At 42.2% G+C, this 18,834-nt stretch overlaps 1 protein-coding gene across 3 annotated transcripts; it reads right to left on the bottom strand.

Annotated features, from left to right (window-relative positions):
• Nucleotides 1-53: 53 nt before the first annotated feature.
• Nucleotides 54-18,499, bottom strand: LOC110486408. 3 transcript variants are annotated; one of them, XM_021557994.2, is made up of 6 exons: nt 17,964-18,499; nt 16,825-16,868; nt 13,862-13,927; nt 13,705-13,771; nt 2,307-2,637; nt 54-2,195 (listed from the first exon to the last, which is right to left on the bottom strand). In XM_021557994.2, the coding sequence occupies exons 1-6, from the start codon at nt 18,030-18,032 to the stop codon at nt 1,522-1,524; spliced, it is 1,251 nt and encodes a 416-aa protein (XP_021413669.2). In that variant the 5' UTR covers nt 18,033-18,499; the 3' UTR covers nt 54-1,521. The 3 variants fall into 3 exon arrangements, with proteins under 3 accessions (XP_021413669.2, XP_021413670.2, XP_036798352.1); XM_021557995.2 differs by having other exon boundaries at nt 2,307-2,619; nt 17,964-18,498; XM_036942457.1 differs by having other exon boundaries at nt 2,325-2,637; nt 17,964-18,496.
• Nucleotides 18,500-18,834: the final 335 nt, after the last annotated feature.

The raw sequence follows: 18,834 nt of genomic DNA, 5'->3' as shown, positions 1-18,834 counted from the left end.
ATTTTGCTTGTAGCTAGTCAAATTAGTGTATTTTTTTTATTTTTGGGGGGTTGGGGTGGATCGACCTAAGTACATGGTTCCCTGAGGAGACTGACCCCTAGTGGTGGTAAAAGGATGCACAAGTTGCTGCACATGCATTTCCAAAAAAGCTGCTAAAATGGACCAGTGAGGACACTTCTGTTACTGCTAACATGTTTTATTCCATGCTAAAATGGACCAGTGAGGACACTTCTGTTACTGCTAACATGTTTTATTCCATGCTAAAATGTTGAGGTTATATGAATCTCAAGCACAAGTAGATTTGACACTATATATATTTCTAGGCATATGGTATAGAGAAGACATTTGACATGTCATTGTGACCAAAGATACATTTTTCAACACGTGACATTTAATTTAGCTTTTACATGTGACATGCGATAAATACAACCGAGAACATTTGCTTCAGTTTACACCATTGTTGCAGTAGGATATGTGCAAGCTGATATCTCCTCTTCAGAAATGCACAAAGGCTTAGTGAGAGGGGTGGACTATCAATTGGTAATACAAGAATATGCCTTTTTGTTTTACCTGGAAGTAAAAGCAATACTTCAACGTAGCCAGCCTTCATCTTGGAATGCTGAACTTCTATCCTTCCAGGAATTCCTTCTTTCCTTTCTATTTTTGTCATAGAAATAAACATTGAATGAAATGAAGGACAAGGCTGTGCGTGATTGACAGGAGACATGCATAACTTACTGTAAACACTGAGGAAGACAGTCGACTTTATACAAATGCGTTAGAAAAAGGAGTAACTGAAATGAGACTTAAAACACATTTGGGAATGAGTGGTGTAAACTGATATCCCCTCTTTAGAAATGCACAAAGGCTTAGCGAGAGGGGTGGACTATCAAATGGTAATAGAAAACTAGAATCAGGTAGGCTCTTAATTTGAGAAGTAAAATAAAGAAAAACAACAATACTTCAACGCAGCCAGCCTTCATCTTGAAATGCTTAAACTTCTATCCCTCCAGGCATTCCTTCTCTCCTTTCTATTTCTTTGTTATAGAAATCTAACAAATTGAATGGAGGACAAGGGTGTGCATGACATACAGGACATGCACAACTTACTGTTAATACGGAGAAGACGGACGACTTAATACAAAAGCGTTAGAAAAAAGAGCAACCGAAATGAGCCTCCTAGAATAAGAGAAGTTGGAGAAGTAGTAATGTTATAAATATGACATTCAGGAGTCAACTGCTCTCTCCCTCATCCATCTTTCCTCATTCTCTCTTACTACCCATCTTTCCAGAACCAAACACAATGTGAAAATTACCACCCAATTCTCTAAGGTACAATACCTCACCAAAACCCTAGTAATTGGTATCAATTTACTCTCATAGGCTTTGTAAACATCTTTAATGACAAATTATATTGTGGTTGTTTATCTAAACATGTTCCTAAGTGGTAAATTCAACATATGGGCTGCATTTCATGTATAACCTCACATGTTCTCTAATCCTCTCTCAGAACTCTGTCCTTCAGCTCTTAAAAAACCCTTCAGCTGCCAAGGCCTCTTTGAAAGTTACGGTCAAAGAGTTGATAGTCACATAGGTCACAATCACTTTGCCAGGATTCACTTCTGCGCCACTACTGTCTGGACACTGTGTCACAACCTCTTCACCTTGCTGTTTTGTGTCATTCTCCACCACTTCCTCTGCAACCTCAACATCGGTACAGACCACTGAACCATCAGCCATGGTTTCATCTCCAACATCCACCACTGAAGTGCTATCCCTGTCAATCAGAATATGTGTCCCCATCTCTACCCTGTCAATAAAATAATCTGTCCCCAACCCCTCTACCCTCTCAATAGCATTAGCTGTGCCTAACCTTTCTACCCTGTCAATCAAGGTATCTGTCCCCAATTCCACTTCTGTGTCACTGTCCACTAACCTATTGCTAATGTTAAGGTCTTCTGGACCCTCTGCAGAAACACAGCTCTCTGATTGATCAGTCCTATCCATTTGTTCCTGTCCAGTTTCAGAGGTCCCACCCTCTGACCTATACCCTGCCCCTGTCACCCTCAACAAGGCCCCACGCCCCAATGTCTCATCTCCAGAGCCCAGTGTGGAACCACAACTCTCCACTCTGTCAGTCGTCGACTCCACCTCCTGCTCCATCATGGGATAGCTGCACTCTGACCGGCTATGCCCTTAAGAGAGAAAGACACAGGAAATGAGATCAATATACCACGAATAGGACCAATCCTGACCTTCAAACCGAGATAAAAAATAGATGATTAAATGTTTGATAGAAAACAAACTGAATAGACTGTTTTCACGTGTGTCTGTTGTTAACTCTGATTCCGGTCTCTCCTCTGCGCCTTGCCATTCATGCTCCATGGGGTCCTGTATGCGGGTCAGTGGTTGAAGGGAATTGTTGTCAGACACAGGTTTGGACACCCTCTGCTTGTTCTTGCGTCTTGCCAGGCGGGGGTAGACGCTCCCTCCTTCCCCCGCCCTGTATGGCAGACTGCCCTGGTCCAGCTCGGAGCCCATGGAGCGGGTAAGGGAGAGGCGCAGACGAGGGGTATCTGGGACTTTGTGTGCACTACGGAGGTCCATGGCATAGATATTCTGTAGGAGAAGAGAAGACTAAAGCCGATGTCACACGTAGCAATCTGGACGCAATTTCTGTTGATTGCAACAAAGTGGCATCAGTGATGCTCAGTGTGTCACCCCTTAAATTGCCTGCAACATGGTTGAAATCAATCCTATGTCACGCAACTGACTGTATGCAATGTCCAATCAGGGTGCAGAAAAACGTTTACATGAGTGGTCATATCGTTCCGTTCGGAACTCCGACCCAGTACGCTAATGGTCAATCTTCAAAAAGGGCTTTAGTCTTTGAGATACCGCTACCCGAGGTATAACAAAGCACAACCATGTTTGTCCATATCTCTAAGGTCTTCCATACAATTCCTTCGATAAGTATTCAGACCCCTTAACTTCTTCCACATTTTGTTACAGCCTTATTCTAAAATGTATTAAAGAAAGAAAATCCTCAGCAATCTACACACAATACCCAATAATGACAAAGCGAAAACAGGTTTTTAGAAATGTTTGCAAAAAATAAAAACAGAAATACCCTAAGTATTCAGACCCTTTTCTATCTGACTCAAAATTGAGCTCAGGTGCATCCTGTTTCCATTGATCATCCATGAGATGTTTCTGCAACATCATTGGAGTCCACATGTGGTAAATTCAATTGATTTGACTGGCACACACCTGTCTATATAAAAGGTCCCACAGTTGACAGTGCATGTCAGAGCAAAAACCAAGCCATGAGGTCGAAGGAATTGTCCATAGAACTCCGAGACAGGGTTGTGTCGAGCAACAGATCTGGGGAAGGGTACCAAAGGTCCCCAAGAACAGAGTGGCCTCCATTCTTCTTAAATGGAAGAAGTTTAGAACCACCAATACTCTTTCTAGAGCTGGCAACCCAGCCAAACTGAGCAATCGGGGGAGAATGTCCTTGGTCAGAGAGGTGACCAAGAAGCCGATGGTTACTCTGACAGAGCTCCAGAGTTACTCTGTGGAGATGGGAGAACCTTTCGGAAGGACAACAGTAAAAGGCACATGACAGCCCACTTGAAGTTTGCCAAAAGGCACCTAAAGAGTCTTAGACCATGGGAAACAAGATTCTCTGGTCTGATGAAACAAATATTGAACTATTTGGCCTGAATGCCAAGCGTCACATCTGGACAACACCTAGCACGATGAAAACAGAGCGGTCAGGAACCTCAGACTTGGGCGAAGGTTCATCTTCCAACAGGACAACGACCTAAAACACACAGCCAAAACAACCCAGTATTGGCTTCGGGACAAGTCTCAATGTCTCAGCCAGAGCCCGGACTTGAACCAGATCGAACATCTCGGGAGAGACCTGAAAATAGCTGTGTAGCGACGCTCCCCATCCAACCTGACAGAGCTTGCGAGGATCTGCAGAGAAGAATGGGAGAAATTCCCTCAATTTTTAATCTCACCTTTATTTAACCAGGTAGGCCAGCTGAGAGCAAGTTCTCATTTACAACTGGCCAAGATAAAGCAAAGCAGTGTGAATAAACAAACGTACAGTCAATAACACAATAGAAAAGCCTATATACAGTGTGTGCAAATTAAGTAAGATTAGTGAGGTAAGGCAATAAATAGGCCATAGTGGCAAAATAATTACAATATAGCAATTAAACACTGGAGTGATAGATGAGTAGAGGATGAATGTGCAAGAAGAGATATTGGGGTGCAAAGGAGCAAAAAAACTAAAACAATATGGGGATGAGGTAGTTGGGTGGGATATTTACAGATGGGCTATGTACAGGTGCTCTGACAGCTGATGCTTAAAGTTAGTGAGGAGGATATGAGCCTCCAGCTTCAGTGATTTTTCCAATTAGTTCCAGTCATTGGCAGCAGAGAACTGGAAGGAAAGGTGGCCAAAGGAGGAGTTGGCTTTGGGGGTGACCAGTGAAATATACCTGTTGGAGCGCATACTACGGGTGCGTGCGGCTATGGTGACCAGTGAGGTGAGATAGGGTGGGGCTTTACCTAGCAAAGACTTATAGATGACCTGGAGCCAGTGGGTTTGGCGACAAATGTGAAGCGAGGGCCAGCTAACGAGAGCATACAGGTCGCAGTGGTGGGTAGTATATATGGCTTTGGTGACAAAACAGATGGCACTGTGATAGACTGCATCCAATTTGCTGAGTAGAGTGTTGGAGGTTATTTTGTAAATGACATCTCCGAAGTCAAGGATCGGTAGGATAGTCAGTTTTACGAGGGTATGTTTGGCAGCATGAGTGAAAGATGCTTTGTTTTGCGAAATAGGAAGCTAATTCTAGATGCTTGATGTGAGTCTGAAAGGAGAGTTTACAGTCTAACCAGACACCTAGGTATTTGTAGTTGTCCACATATTCTAAGTCAGATCCGTCCAGAGTAGAGATGCTAGACGGGCGGGCAGTTGCTGGCAGCGATCGGTTGAAGAGCATGCATTTAGTTTTACTTGCATTTAAGAGCAGTTGAAGGCCACGGAAGGAGAGTTGTATGGCATTGGAACTCATCTGGAGGTTTGTTAACACAGTGTTCAAAGGGCCAGAAGTATACAGAATGGTGTCATCTGCATGGAAGTGGATCAGAGAATCACCAACAGTAAGAGCGACATCATTGATGTTTTCAGAGAAAAGAGTTGACCCGAGAATTGAATCCTTTGCACCCCCATAGAGACGGCCAGAGGTCCGGACAACAGGCCCTCCGATTTGACACACTGAACTTTGTCTGAGAAGTAGTTGGTGAACCAGAAATACAGGTGTGCCAAGCTTGTTGCGTCATATCCAAGACGAATCACTGCCAAAGGTGCTTCAACAAAGTACTGAGTACAGGGTCTGAATACTATTTTTTTTATTAGCAAAAATGTCTAAAAAAACATTTTTGCTTTGTCATTATGGGGTAATGTGTGTAGATTGATGAGATGGAAAAAACGGTTTAATAAATTTCAGAAAAAGGCTGTAACCTAACAAAATGTGGAAAAAGTCAAGGGGTCTGAATACTTTTTGAAGGCACTGTATATGAAATGGATGGTTGTGTAAAAATATTTTACTGCAAAAGTAGTTACATTTATAGATGTTGGGACACACCCCCTAAACTCAAACAGGACAGAATAATGCCTGGCTGGAGGGATGGTGGGCCACAAGCTTATTTAACCCAATATTGCAAGCTCTGATATTGCTCAAATATGGAATATGAGCAGTCAATTGTCTGCCCTACATACAAAAAAAACCATTAGGACATTTGACTCCAAATCCATTTTCAAACACATTCATCCACAAAGACCATTGAGGTTTTCCAATGCCTCGCAAAGAAGGGCACCTATTGGTAGATGGGTAAACATCGTGGATGGTGTTTCATCACACCGAGTCACTACAAATATAGAGTAGTCCTTCCTAACTCAGTTGCCGAAGAGGAAGGAAACCGCTCAGGGATTTCATCATGAGGCCAATGGTGACTTTAAAAGAGTTTGAGTTTTACTTAATCTTGAAATCGAGTTCTTACTATGCTATAAGTAGTAAGACAAAATAATAATTTTTAACTATGAAACCACCCAAGTCCCGTCTTGGCCACTGCAGGCAGTGATTGGCCCCTCCCCAGAGGGTATAATACGCACTGCCCTGCCGGAGAGTGTTACTCTTGCCTTATTCAGCAACTGCTGTTTATCAAAGCCACCATTCGTATCATCTGTAAATTCATCTATACTTATTTTTCGTCTAAACTGCTCAATTTCAGACGGCCTACAACTTCGACCGAGCGGCGAAAAACATACAGTACCAGTCAAAAGTTTGGACAAACCTACTCATATGGAATCATATAGTAAACAAAAAAGTGTTAAACAAATTTAAATATATTTGAGATTCTTCAAAGTAGCCACTATTTGCCTTGATGACATCTTTGCACACTCAGGGCATTCTCTCAACCAGCTTCATGAGGTAGTCACCGGGAATGCATTTAAATTAACAGGTGTGCCTTGTTAAAAGTTAATTTATGGAATTTCGTTCCAATCAGTTGTGTTGTGACAGGGTAGGGTGGTATACATAAGATTTGCTAAAAATTTGCTAAAAATCAAAGTCCCTTTTATGTCAAGAACAGCTCAAATAAGCAAGCAGAAATGACAGTCCATCATTACTTTAAGACATGAAGGTCAGTCAGTGCAGACAATTTCAAGAACTTTGAAAGTTTCTTCAAGTGCAATTGCAAAAACCATCAAGTGCTATGATGAAACTGGCTCTCATGAGGACCGCCACACAAAAGGAAGACCCAGAATTACCCCTGCTGCAGAGGATAAGTTCATTAGAGTTAACTGCACCTCAGATGGCAGCCCAAATAAATGATTCAAATAACAGACACATCTCAACATCAACTGCTCAGAAGAGACTGCTTGAATCAGGCCTTCGTCGGTGAATTGCTGCAAAGAAACAACTACTAAAGGACACCAATAAGAAGAAGAGAATATTTTGGGTCAAAAAACACTAGCAATGGACATTAGACCAGTGGAAATCTGTCCTTTGGACTGATGAGTACACATTTGAGATTTTTGTTCCAATTGCTGTGGCTTTGTGAGACGCAGAGTAGGTGAATGTGTGGTGCATGTGTGGTGCCCACTGTGAAGCACGGAGGAGGTGGTGTGATGGTGCTTTGCTGGTGACACTGTCTGTGATTTATTTAGAATTCAAGGCACACTTAACCAGCATGGCTATCACAGCATTCTGCAGCGATACACCATCCCATCTGGTTTGCGCTTAGTGGGACTATCATTTGTTTTTCAACAGGACAATGACCCAACACACCTCCAGACTGTATAAGGGCTATTTGACCAAGAAGGAGAGTGATGGAGAGCTGCATCAGATGACCTGGCCTCCACAATTACCCGACCTCAACCCAATTGAGATGGTTTGGGATGAGTTGGACTGCAGTGACGGAAAAGCAGCCAACAAGTGCTCAGCATATGTGGGACCTCCTTCAAGATTGTTGGAAAAGCATTCCAGGTGAAGCTGGTGGAGAGAATGCCAAGAGTGTGCAAAGCTGTCATCAAGGCAAAGGGTGGCTACTTTTAAGAATCAAAAATGTATTTTGATTTGTTAAACACTTTTTTGGTTACTACATGATTCCATATGTGTTATTTCATAGTTTGATGTCTTCACTATTATTCTACAATGTAAAAAATAGTCAAAACAAAGAAAAACCCTTGAATGAGTCGGTGTGTTCAAACTTTTGACTGGTACTGTATATTTTGTTATTTTCTTTAGATTCCTTCAACATCGGTCCGTTTAGTAGCCTGAGTCAGCTAGCTTGCTAGCCACTCTTAGCTAGTGGTCCTTCTAGCTAGCTAGCTAATGCGTCACACTTGCAGGAGACCAAAGATTCTGGGGTCATTATTTAATAATGGCCTCCCCAATCACACTCAAAGAGTGTTCTTAAGCTTTGAGTAAAGGTACCAGACGGATTCCATTAGGTTTTTCTGAGTTTGAATGATTTTTCTCCTCAGGCCGAGATGACGTTCTCTGCCAGGATAAAATAGTAATTCAAGTGCAAGGCACACATGTCGGGGAGGGACGGTCACAGAGACTACGCCCGATGGCTTGGAACAGAGCACGGAGGTGGCTCTTACAGACCCCTTCTTCTGTATCCACTGCTCCGGGGTTCCCCTGCCTTCCCTCCACCACCCAGCTCCCGGGAGCCTACGGACGAGTGGGTGAGGAGCAGCTCTCCAATACTCGACAGAGCCTCCACACCTCTGCCCTTCCCCAACCTGCTGCTTATTTCGAGGATGCAGCACACCTGGAGCTGAGAGACTTCCATGCCAGTCAGTGGGATGCCTATGGAGATCCTGGCTCAGATGAAAGGGCTCAGATTGAGGGTGACGATCTCTGACAAGGACCCTTACAACAAGGAGTTCATGGAGGTCCTGGGCAGGGCTGTGACTAAGCTAGGCCTGTCTTGGCCAGATCCACAACCAGCCCCTGAAACCATACTGGCAGGGGCTTACTTCCCACCGTCAGTCACCCAGTCTCTGGCATGATAGCCAGCCCCGCCCTAGACCCCTCCCCCTGTTCTCAGATGTCAGGAATGAGGTGAGGCAATCCTGGGAGAATCCACAACAGACAAGCTCTCCCAACCAGAGCTTCGACACAGAGCCTCAGCTGGGATATATATCCATGCCCCTGCTCAAAGAAACCATAGCCTCACACCTCTCAGCAGTCTCTGCGGCAGTGAAGCCGCAGCTATCATCCAGTCTTACAAGGCAGCCGGCCAAGTCAGCAGCCACGTTAAACACCATGGCCATCGTCCAGGCCTACCAGGCCCGGGACAGGGAACAGCAGGCTACTGCAGAGATGTACGTTGAGCTCAGGAAGGCGACAGACTTCGCTCTACACATGACAAGGTGTGCTGCCCAGGACACGGGCAGAATCCTGGGATTCTCGGTCGTGGTACAATGTCACTTGTGGCTCAACCTCACCCAAATGTCAGAAAGGGAGAAGAACGTGCTGCTAAATGCTCCTGTCACAGTATCTGGGCTCTTCGGGCCTATCAAAAATATAAATCGTCAAACTGCACAGCAGCCTCTGCCTGTAGCCCAGTTAGCTATTCCAAATCAAATGACAGCCCTGCCCTCTCTAATAGAAAGAGCAGACCTGTCCAGCAGACTGAGTGTATGGAAACATGCATGCGCAGCTCCCCCTTGTGTACTGAATACAATTTGGAAGGGTTACGCGTTGCAGTTCGCTGGTGTCACACCCACGACAGTTTCAGCTCAAGTGGCCCCTATTCTAGAACAGGAAATAACCTCCCTTGGAGGAAAAGGAGCTATTCGCCCAGTTATGGAAGCAGACAAAAACACGGGTCATTATCAGAGATATTTTCGAGTGCCAAAGAAAGGCAGTGGCATGAGACTGATCTTAGATTTGAGGGTGTTGAACAAATCATTACGAAAACTACCTTTTCGCATGTTAACACACCGCTGTCTATTCAAAGTAGTCAGACAGACAGGATACGGATATTGTGCTATCTAGACGACTGTCTTATAATAGCGAAGTCGAGAGAATTGGTCGAGACACACACCAGGATAGTGATAAATCATGTCCATAATCTGGGTTTCCTGATAAACTGTGAAAATAGTTGTCTCACTCTTCGCCAATCACTGCCTGCTAGGGCCAAGACAGGACTTGGTTTCAAAGCAGAAAATTATTCAGTGGTGCTGTCTAGTGACAGCTTATAGCAAAGTCAGAACTCCCGTTCTTCATTCATAAAACCAGGGTTGTAGTACAACCCAAATATTCCAAAACATACAACCTGTTTGCAATAAGGCACTAAAGTAACCCTGCACAATTTTGGGCAATGAAATGTACTTTATGTCCAGTCTACTTTCCAATAGACACTGGGAGACAAATGCACCTTTCAGCAGGAGAATAACCTAAAACACACGGCCAAATATACACTGGAGTTGCTTACCAATAAAACACTGAATGTTCCTCAGTGGCATAGTTACAGTTTTGTCTTAAATCGGCTTGAAAATCTATGGCAAAACTTGAAAATGGCTGTCTAGCATTATTCAACAACCAACTTGACAGAGCTTGAAGAACTAAACAAACAAAAGAAAAGTGCTAATCCAGGTGTGCAAAGCTCTTAAAGACTCACAGCTGTAATCACTGCCAAAAGAGATTCTAACATGTATTGACTGTGTCAATACTTATGTAAATGAGATATTTCTGTATTTTTCCCCCAATATATTTGCAACAATTTCAAAAAACATGTTTTCACATTGTCATTATGGGGTAGATATGTGAGAGAAAAAAAAAATATTTAATCCATTTTGAATTCAGGTTGTAACACAACAAAATGTTGAATAAGTCAAGGGGTATGAATACTTTCTGAAGCCACTGTATAAAAAGGCAGCAGACTGCTTGGGATGGCAACACCACAAGCCTATGAGTGTCAATGAGGCAACTGGGAGGCTCCAATGAAAGAGAATCATCCAACCCTGGACTCCTCACTGTACTATAACTTGCACCTCCAGGATTGGGCTCTTAAGTCACATCCTTATAATGTAGAAGTGAGCTTTGATTCATTGCTAGTACAATACGTCTGCCTGAATCGAACATGACCTTCCTCTGGCTCACTGCATTTGTGATGCACATTGGGATCTTTCCTGTGCACTCTTATACTGTTCAGGGTGAGCTGGCACATTGCTTCATCCAGATCATGTCTGCCCGGGAGTTGCTGTATATGTTGACTTGGTGACATTATGGTGTATGGGGAGAATACAACCACACATGACAAGTGCATAAGGTATTCACTACAATAAACCAACACAATCTGACACTCATTGACAAGAAATGCCATCAACTTAGTGGGCATGTCATAGGAATTGCAGTGATAGGCCCACTCCACCACCAGTCCTCTCCTCAGGCAGTTACTAGAGACAGAGACACCATGGAACTGGACTGCCACATGTCAGGAGGCCATTGGAAATTGATGGCATGCATTGCCCTCATACATATTTTGCTACCAACCATGGCTGACCAGCCCATGTGACACCTTAAATGGGCTGCATTGTAAAGAATGAGCTCTCATGCTGGGGTGACATATGCATTGGTCTGGAAAACTGTGCAGTAATTCCAACATACAGTTGAAGTCAGAAGTATACATACACCTTAGCCAAATACATTTAAACTCAGTTTTTCACAATTCCTGACATTTAATCCTAGTAAAAATGATCTGTCTTAGGTCAGTTAGGATCACCACTTTATTTTTAAAATGTGAAATGTCAGAATAATAGTAGAGGGAATGATTTATTTATTTAATCGCATTCCCAGTGGGTCAGAAGTTTACATACACTCAATTAATATTTGGTAGCATTGTCTTTTAATTTGTTTAACTTGGGTCAAACGTTTCGGGTAGCCTTCCACAAGCTTCCCACAATAAGTTGGGTGAATTTTGACCCATTCCTCCTGACAGAGCTGGTGTAACTGAGTCAGGTTTTTAGGCCTTCTTTTTTCAGTTCTGCCCACAAAGTTTCGATAGGATTGAGGTCAGGGCTTTGTGATGGCCACTCCAACACCTTGACTTCGTTGTCCTTAAGTGACAACTTTGGAAGTATGCTTGGGGTCATTGTCCATTTGGAAGACCCATTTGCGACCAAGCTTAAACTTCCTGACTGATGTCTTGAGATGTTGCTTCAATTTATCCACATCATTTTTCTGCCTCATGATGTTATCTACTTTGTGACGGGCACCAGTCCCTCCTGCAGCAAAGCACCCCCACAACATGATGCTGCCATCCCCGTGCTTCACGGTTGGGATGGTGTTCTTCGGCTTGCAAGCCTCCCCCTTTTTCCTCCAAACATAACGATGGTTATTATGGCCAAACAGTTCTATTTTTGTTTCATCAGACCAGAGGACATTTCTCCAAAAAGTACAATCTTTGTCCCCATGTGCAGTTGCAAACTGGCTTTTTTATGGCAGTTTTGGACCAGTGGCTTCTTCATTGCTGAGCAGCGTTTCAGGTTATGTCGATATAGGACTCGTTTTACTGTGGATATAGATACCTTTGTACCTGTTTCCTCCAGCATCTTCACAAGGTCCTTTCCTGTTGTTCTAGGATTGATTTGTACTTTTCGCACCAAAGTACGTTCATCTCTAGGAGACAGAATGCGTCTCCTTCCTGAGCGGTATGACGGCTGCGTGGTCCCATGGTGTTTACTTGCGTACTATTGTTTGTACAGATGAACATGCATTTGGAAATTGCTCCCAAGGATGAACCAGACTTGTGGAGGTCTACAATTTTTTTTCTGAGGTATTGGATGATTTCTTTTGATTTTCCCATGATGTCAAGCAAAGAGGCACTGAGTTTGAAGGTAGGCCTTGAAATAAATACACCTCCAATTGACTCAAATTATGTCAATTAGCCTATCAGAAGCTTGGTTGACATCATTTTCGAGTCTTCTAGGGTATGATGCTACAAGTTTGGCACACCTGTATTTGGGGAGTTTCTCCCACTCTTCACTGCAGATCCTCTCAAGCTCTGTCAGGTTGGATGGAGAGCATCGCTGCACAGCTATTTTCTGAGTAGTGGCTTCCATCTGGCCACTCTACCATAAATGCCTGATTGGAAGAGTGCTGCAGAGATGGTTGTCCTTCTGGAAGGTTCTCCCATCTCCACAGAGGAACTCTGGAGCTCTGTCAGAGTGACCATCGGCTTCTTGGTCACCTCCCTGACCAAGGCCCTTCTCCCCCGATTGCTCAGTTTGGCCAGGCGGCCAGCTCTAGGAAGAGTCTTGGTAGTTCCAAACTTCTTCCATTTAAGAATAATGGAAGCCACTGTGTTCTTGGGGACCTTGAATGCTGCAGACATTTTTTTGTGTACCCTTCCCCAGAACTGTGCCTCGACACAATCCTGTCTTTGAGTTCTACGGACAATTCCTTTGACCTCATGGCTTGGATTTTTCTCTGACATGCACTGTCAACTGTGGGAACTCATATAAACAGGTGTGTGCCTTTCCAAATCATATCCAATCAATTGAATTTACCACAAGTGGACTCCAATCAAGTTGTAGAAACATCTCACAGATGATCAATGGAATCAGGATGCACCTGAGAAAAATGTCTAGTCTCATAGCAAAGGTTCTGAAAACGTAGGTAAATAAGGTATCTGTTTTTTATTTTTAATACATTTGCAAACATTTCTAAAAACCTGTTTTCGCTTTGTCATTATGGGGTATGTGTGTAGATTGATTAGGAAATGTTTTTATTTCATCCATTTTAGAATAAGGTTGTGACGTAACAAAATGTTGAAAAAGTCAAGGGATCTGAATGCTTTCCGAATGCACTGTATATCGATGTTCTTACAATTAGCAAACATTTGGATTATCAAATAATTTATGTAACTGTGATGTTTCACAAGATTGGACGTTGCATGCAATTTCAATTGCGTTTGAATTGCTTCATGTCTCAGCAAAGTTGCTTGAGATGACACATAAATTGCTTCGTGTGATGCAGGCTTAAGATAATAGTATATTAAATTAAGTATTGTCATTTGTGTAATTGCTATGTTAATGTAAGGGACATAGAAATGTATTAAGAAAGTGGATGTTCTGAACAAGGAGAAAGGTAAGCGCTGTACCCGCAAGACGAGTCTCCGTGGTCTGAGTCCTTTCCTGCGGTATGCCAGGGCTCGGTCCTTCTCCTCCCTGATAAGACACAGAGAATATGAACTTGCAATGGCTAGAGAAGAAGTAGTATGCAGTATTCATACTAACAGCCCTCTCAGTACTACTCACTTCTCTTCATAAGCCAGCACCAGGCGTGGGTCCAGTATGTGGTCCTCTGGTTCCCAGGTGCTGTACCTGTAAAACAATCACACTCTATAAGCACTGTTTATGCAGGTTCATCATGGCATGATCCCCTTGAATAAGGCAAGGAGGTACAATGACAGGAGTTGTTATAGAATCATATGGGAACTTTCAATGAATTTATGTATAGAGACTGCAAGCGGTTATTCCTTACCTTTTAAAACCCTGGCATATTGTAAATTGTCAATAGATATCATTACAAATACACCAAATCAATCACCAGACACTTTTAAATGTCAACCTCTATTGCGCAAGTGAGTCGTTCTGGAATTTGTTATGTTTTTCCCACTTGTCTTGACTCCTGAGGGGTATACTACGTAGCGGGATAGAGGAGTTAGCAAGCTAACTTTGGTCAATTCTGAGTTCAACTCTGGATAAATGTTGACACGAAGGTGGCTCACCTTTTAGCCAGGTAAATTTGTATGGCAACAAATACTTTAGCTCTAACCTGCTCTGGGGCAGGCTAAATTCACTTTATCCTAAATGAAGTGCTTGAGCTGAGAGTTGAGGACCAATCAAATCAGATCCCCTCCCTCTCGCAAAAAGCGCGTCATCATCCCCTTCATTCTCTGAAACCACTTAAGACGGCTGGTTAAATATTTTATTGTGTTAATAATATTCAAATACCCTACAGTATCGCACTACACATTTACTAATGTGTAGTGAGAATTTGAAACGTCACACACAGTACAATTTTCATATGACTTAATACAATAATTTTATCGATAGGTGTGTGTGGGGGGGGAAGGTGCTCGTGCACACAAAGACAGTCTTAACAATTGTGTAATAAAAAGACACCACTTCTAATAACCCATTTCACACCATAGCCTGCTGAATTTGCAGGATAAGTTATTTCATTTCAGCAAAAAACTAAAATGTGGCACAGACTTGCTGGATTGCTGTTTCAGCATTTTATCAATGAAGATTTCTGCATTCGACTAGCCATGTGCGACATGCAAGCGCAGTTACAAACCTGGCTGGAGTTAGCGGCAGCTGAAGAATCTAAATGCATGGTCGTAACATGGATGAAGCCTGAGCTGGAATATGAAGCTTAGTGAAGCTAGCTAGCTTTAGAAAATCCTGAGTAGATCTAGCTAGCGTCGTAGTATACCCCTCTATTTCTATTGAAAGTGTTGGTAAACAAGGGTACCCTTCAGTTTTAGATGCGTGCGGAATCGGATTAACGCTGGATCTGGACGGACTCTTCACATTACGAAAATGCACCAAATGGCGTACGGTGGTTGCCAGTTCTCCTGTCAGTGTACTTCCTTGATTAAGGAAATCGGAATTAGGGGTGTTAAATATAAGAGGCACTTTAACCAATGATATGAGGTTTTTACTAAGACATCAGAAGCAGAGGGAACATTACAGTGTCTTCAGAAAGTATTCCCACCCCTTGACTTATTCCACATTTTGTTGTGTTACAGCCTTATTCAAAACGGATTAAACATATTTTCTCACCCATCTACACACAATACCCCACAATGACAAAGCGAAAACATGTTTTAGACATTTTGCCAATTTATTGAAAATTAACTACAGAAATATCTCATTTACATAAGTATTCAACCCCCGGATTTAATACATGTTAGAATCAGCTTTTGCATCGATTTCAGCTGTGAGTCTTTCTGGGTAAGTCTCTAAGAGCTTTCCACACCTGGATTGTGAAGAATTTGCACATGATTGTTTTCAAAATTCTTCAAGTTCTGTCAAATTGGTTGTTGATCATTGCTAGACAACCATTTTCAGATCTTGCTATAGATTTAAGTCACAACTGTAACTCTGCCACTCACCGTCTTCTTGGTAAGCAACTCCAGTGTAGATTTGGCCTTGTGTTTTAGGTTATTGTCTTGCTGAAAGGTGAATTCATCTCCCAGTGTCTGGTGGAAAGCAGACTGAACCAGGTTTTCCTCTAGGATTTTACATGTGCTTAGTAGCTCCATTCCGTTTATTTTTTAATCCTGAAAAACTCCCCAGTCCTTAACGATTACAAGCATACACATAACATGATGCAGCCACCCCTATGTTTGGAAATATGGAGAGTGGTACTCATTAATGTGTTGTATTGGATTTTCCCCAAACATAACATTTTGTATTCCGGACAAAAAGTTAATTGCTTTGCCACATTTTTTTGCAGTATTTTACTCTGTACAGGCTTCCTTCTTTTAACTCTGTCAATTAGGTTAGTATTGTGGAGTAACTACAATGTTGTGGATCTATCCTTAGTTTTCTCCTATCACAGCCATTAAAATGTTTTAAAGTCACCATTGGTATCATGGTGAAATCCCCCAGCGATTTCCTTACTCTCCAGCAACTGAGTTAGGAAGGACACCTACATTTTGTTTTACCCATCTACCAATAGGCCTCTTGGCGAGGCATTGGAAAACCTCCCTGGTCTTTGTGGTTTAATGTGTTTGACATTCACTGCTCAACTGAGGGACCTTACAGATAGTTGTATGTGTAGGGTACAAAGATGAGGTAGTCATAAAAAAATCATGTTCAACACTATTATTGCACACAGAGTGAGTCCAAGCAACTTATTATGTGACTTGTTAAGCAAATGTTTACTCCTTACCTTATTTAGGCTTACTATAACAAAAGGGTTGAATACTTATTGACACAAGACATTTCTGCTTTTCATTTGTAATTCATTTGTAAATATTTCAAAAAATATAATTCTACTTTGACATTATGGGGTATTGTGTGTAGTAGGCCAGTGACCAAACAAATCTACATTTAATCAATATTAAATTCAGGCTGTAACACAACAAAATATGGAAAACGTCAATGGGTGGAAATCATTTCTGAAGGCACTATATGTACCCAGGTCATACATACATGACTCATACAGATTTGTATTGCATTCACTAATTAATAAGAAGAGTACTTACTTTGGTGGCCATCCCTGCCACTTCAATAAGTATTCCACATTACCCTAAGAAGCAAAAGAGAAAGGCACATTTAGCAAGAGAGCAAATAACACAATTAGTACTCTTTGTACGGTAGTTCAAGGAGCATAAAAAGATGACTGTCGCTTTAAAGGGTCGGTGTCGAGCTCATTGGGGTAATTTTATTTTCAAATGGAGATTGTACGAGATGACGTCAATGTAAAGGCCTCGAACTCTACTATTGTGATGACGTGATCGCACATGGATGGGTTTTATGCAAAATAATTTTCTTGAGCGTCAAAAAGCGATGGAAATAGGTAGGACTTTACATGTAAACAACTCGTATTGCGCAACGTGCTGCACAGCGAAGGTCTCCGCTTTGGACCACCCATTGATAATATAATTGTATGGTGTGCGTGTATAGAATACTCAATACATAGAATGAAACATTACTGTATTATAATCTTCCATTTTCAAACCAACTTTACAAAATAAAGCATAAGTAAATGCATAGTAAGATTCACACCATACAAAACAAAAACATAGGCTCATTGTGATGATCATACTACAGCAACATAATAGGACAATATTGAATGGATCATGCGAGGTGTAACATTACACAGCAGTTTTTTTTCACCCAGATACCCCAATCCATCTTCCCGTCCTCTGTTCTCCTCCTGTTGGCGTAACGTACAAATAAACTGCGTAGCTCACACACATTGGCCGCGCGGACAATCCCACCAGTGATACCCCACGATGAGACCCGATTTTGCTAAACACACCCCTTTTATATTTTACTACTTGAGGTAGTAGTCTGTATCCAGAACATACAACATACACAAACCAAGGAAAACGAAAAGATTCCACAATCTCTTTATTGAAAATTATGCAGCCTATAGGCAACATTATGTGCAGAAAAAATATATTTTAAACTTTTTGCGTGTTAGAATTAGCAGCTTTCACCGAGCAGAATGACAATATTAATGTCTAGCGTAAACTACGGAAAGTGCGTAGCAATACTTTTGTGTAATGGCTGATATATACTCTGTAAGAGTACAGGTAGTACATTGGCTGTTAAAACCATAAGACACCAATGATAGGTAGACTACATTTCTATTCGGAAGCACGGCTACATTGCTTACCTTTCTGACTCTCTTCTTGGTTATTGATTCAACTGCAAACACTTGTTCGCCTATAGATGACAGTTCCATCGCTCCTAGGCTGCTTGTCGCACGCTCAAAACAGGGAACGCGAAATGTTTCTCGTTCTTTCCAAGAAAAATACCCCCCAAATCCCCAAAACTCCCTGCAGCGGCTAAAACAAGCTTTTTGCCTACTCTACAACCCTTTTCTATTATCGGAGTCTTTGTCACTTGCTCACATGCACGTATTAGATAGTTGAGCGGTATTTTAGGTTATCTTTCTGAGTTTTAAAAATCTGCGACACATCACTGCCTGGCGCGTGCTTTAGTCAAGCGCGCTCCCTCTGACTCTGGTACGATGCGCCGAGCCCCCAATAATGGGCAGAGAAGAGGCTAAGCGAGAGGGTTTACTTCGCCCAAAATCTGTCCCACGAAAATAGGATCACGAACTGAGTAATTTTTGCTAATTTGCTACGTGATGATTATTTGATAGAATAGAACTTTCGTAATGTTTAGGTTGTTGCGAATGCACTGATATAAGTGGACACGTGGTATTTCGTCAACTGAAAAAACCTACTTTATATTGGAGTTGACACGCGTATCTGCCCTCTCATTGGTTAGAATGGTCCCACCTGATCGCGCCTTCTCTCGCTGCCTTCCATATTTGAGGACATGTATTTCCATTGTTAGAATGGCCACTCGACTATCTTGTCAATATAATTGATCATCTTTGGCATGCCCGGGTCTTTCACTATTACGAAACACATTATTTCAAGAATATGTGTATTATTCTATAATCACTGCGTTTTATGGGTTGTTTTCTTTAAATACTATTGAGGAACATCTGTCCTATTTTTGGCACATGACTGTTT

Source organism: Oncorhynchus mykiss, chromosome 13 (genome assembly GCF_013265735.2).
Source record: "Oncorhynchus mykiss isolate Arlee chromosome 13, USDA_OmykA_1.1, whole genome shotgun sequence".
In the NCBI taxonomy this organism is placed as follows: Eukaryota; Metazoa; Chordata; class Actinopteri; order Salmoniformes; family Salmonidae; genus Oncorhynchus; species Oncorhynchus mykiss.
This window is presented reverse-complemented; position numbering and strand designations above follow the sequence as displayed.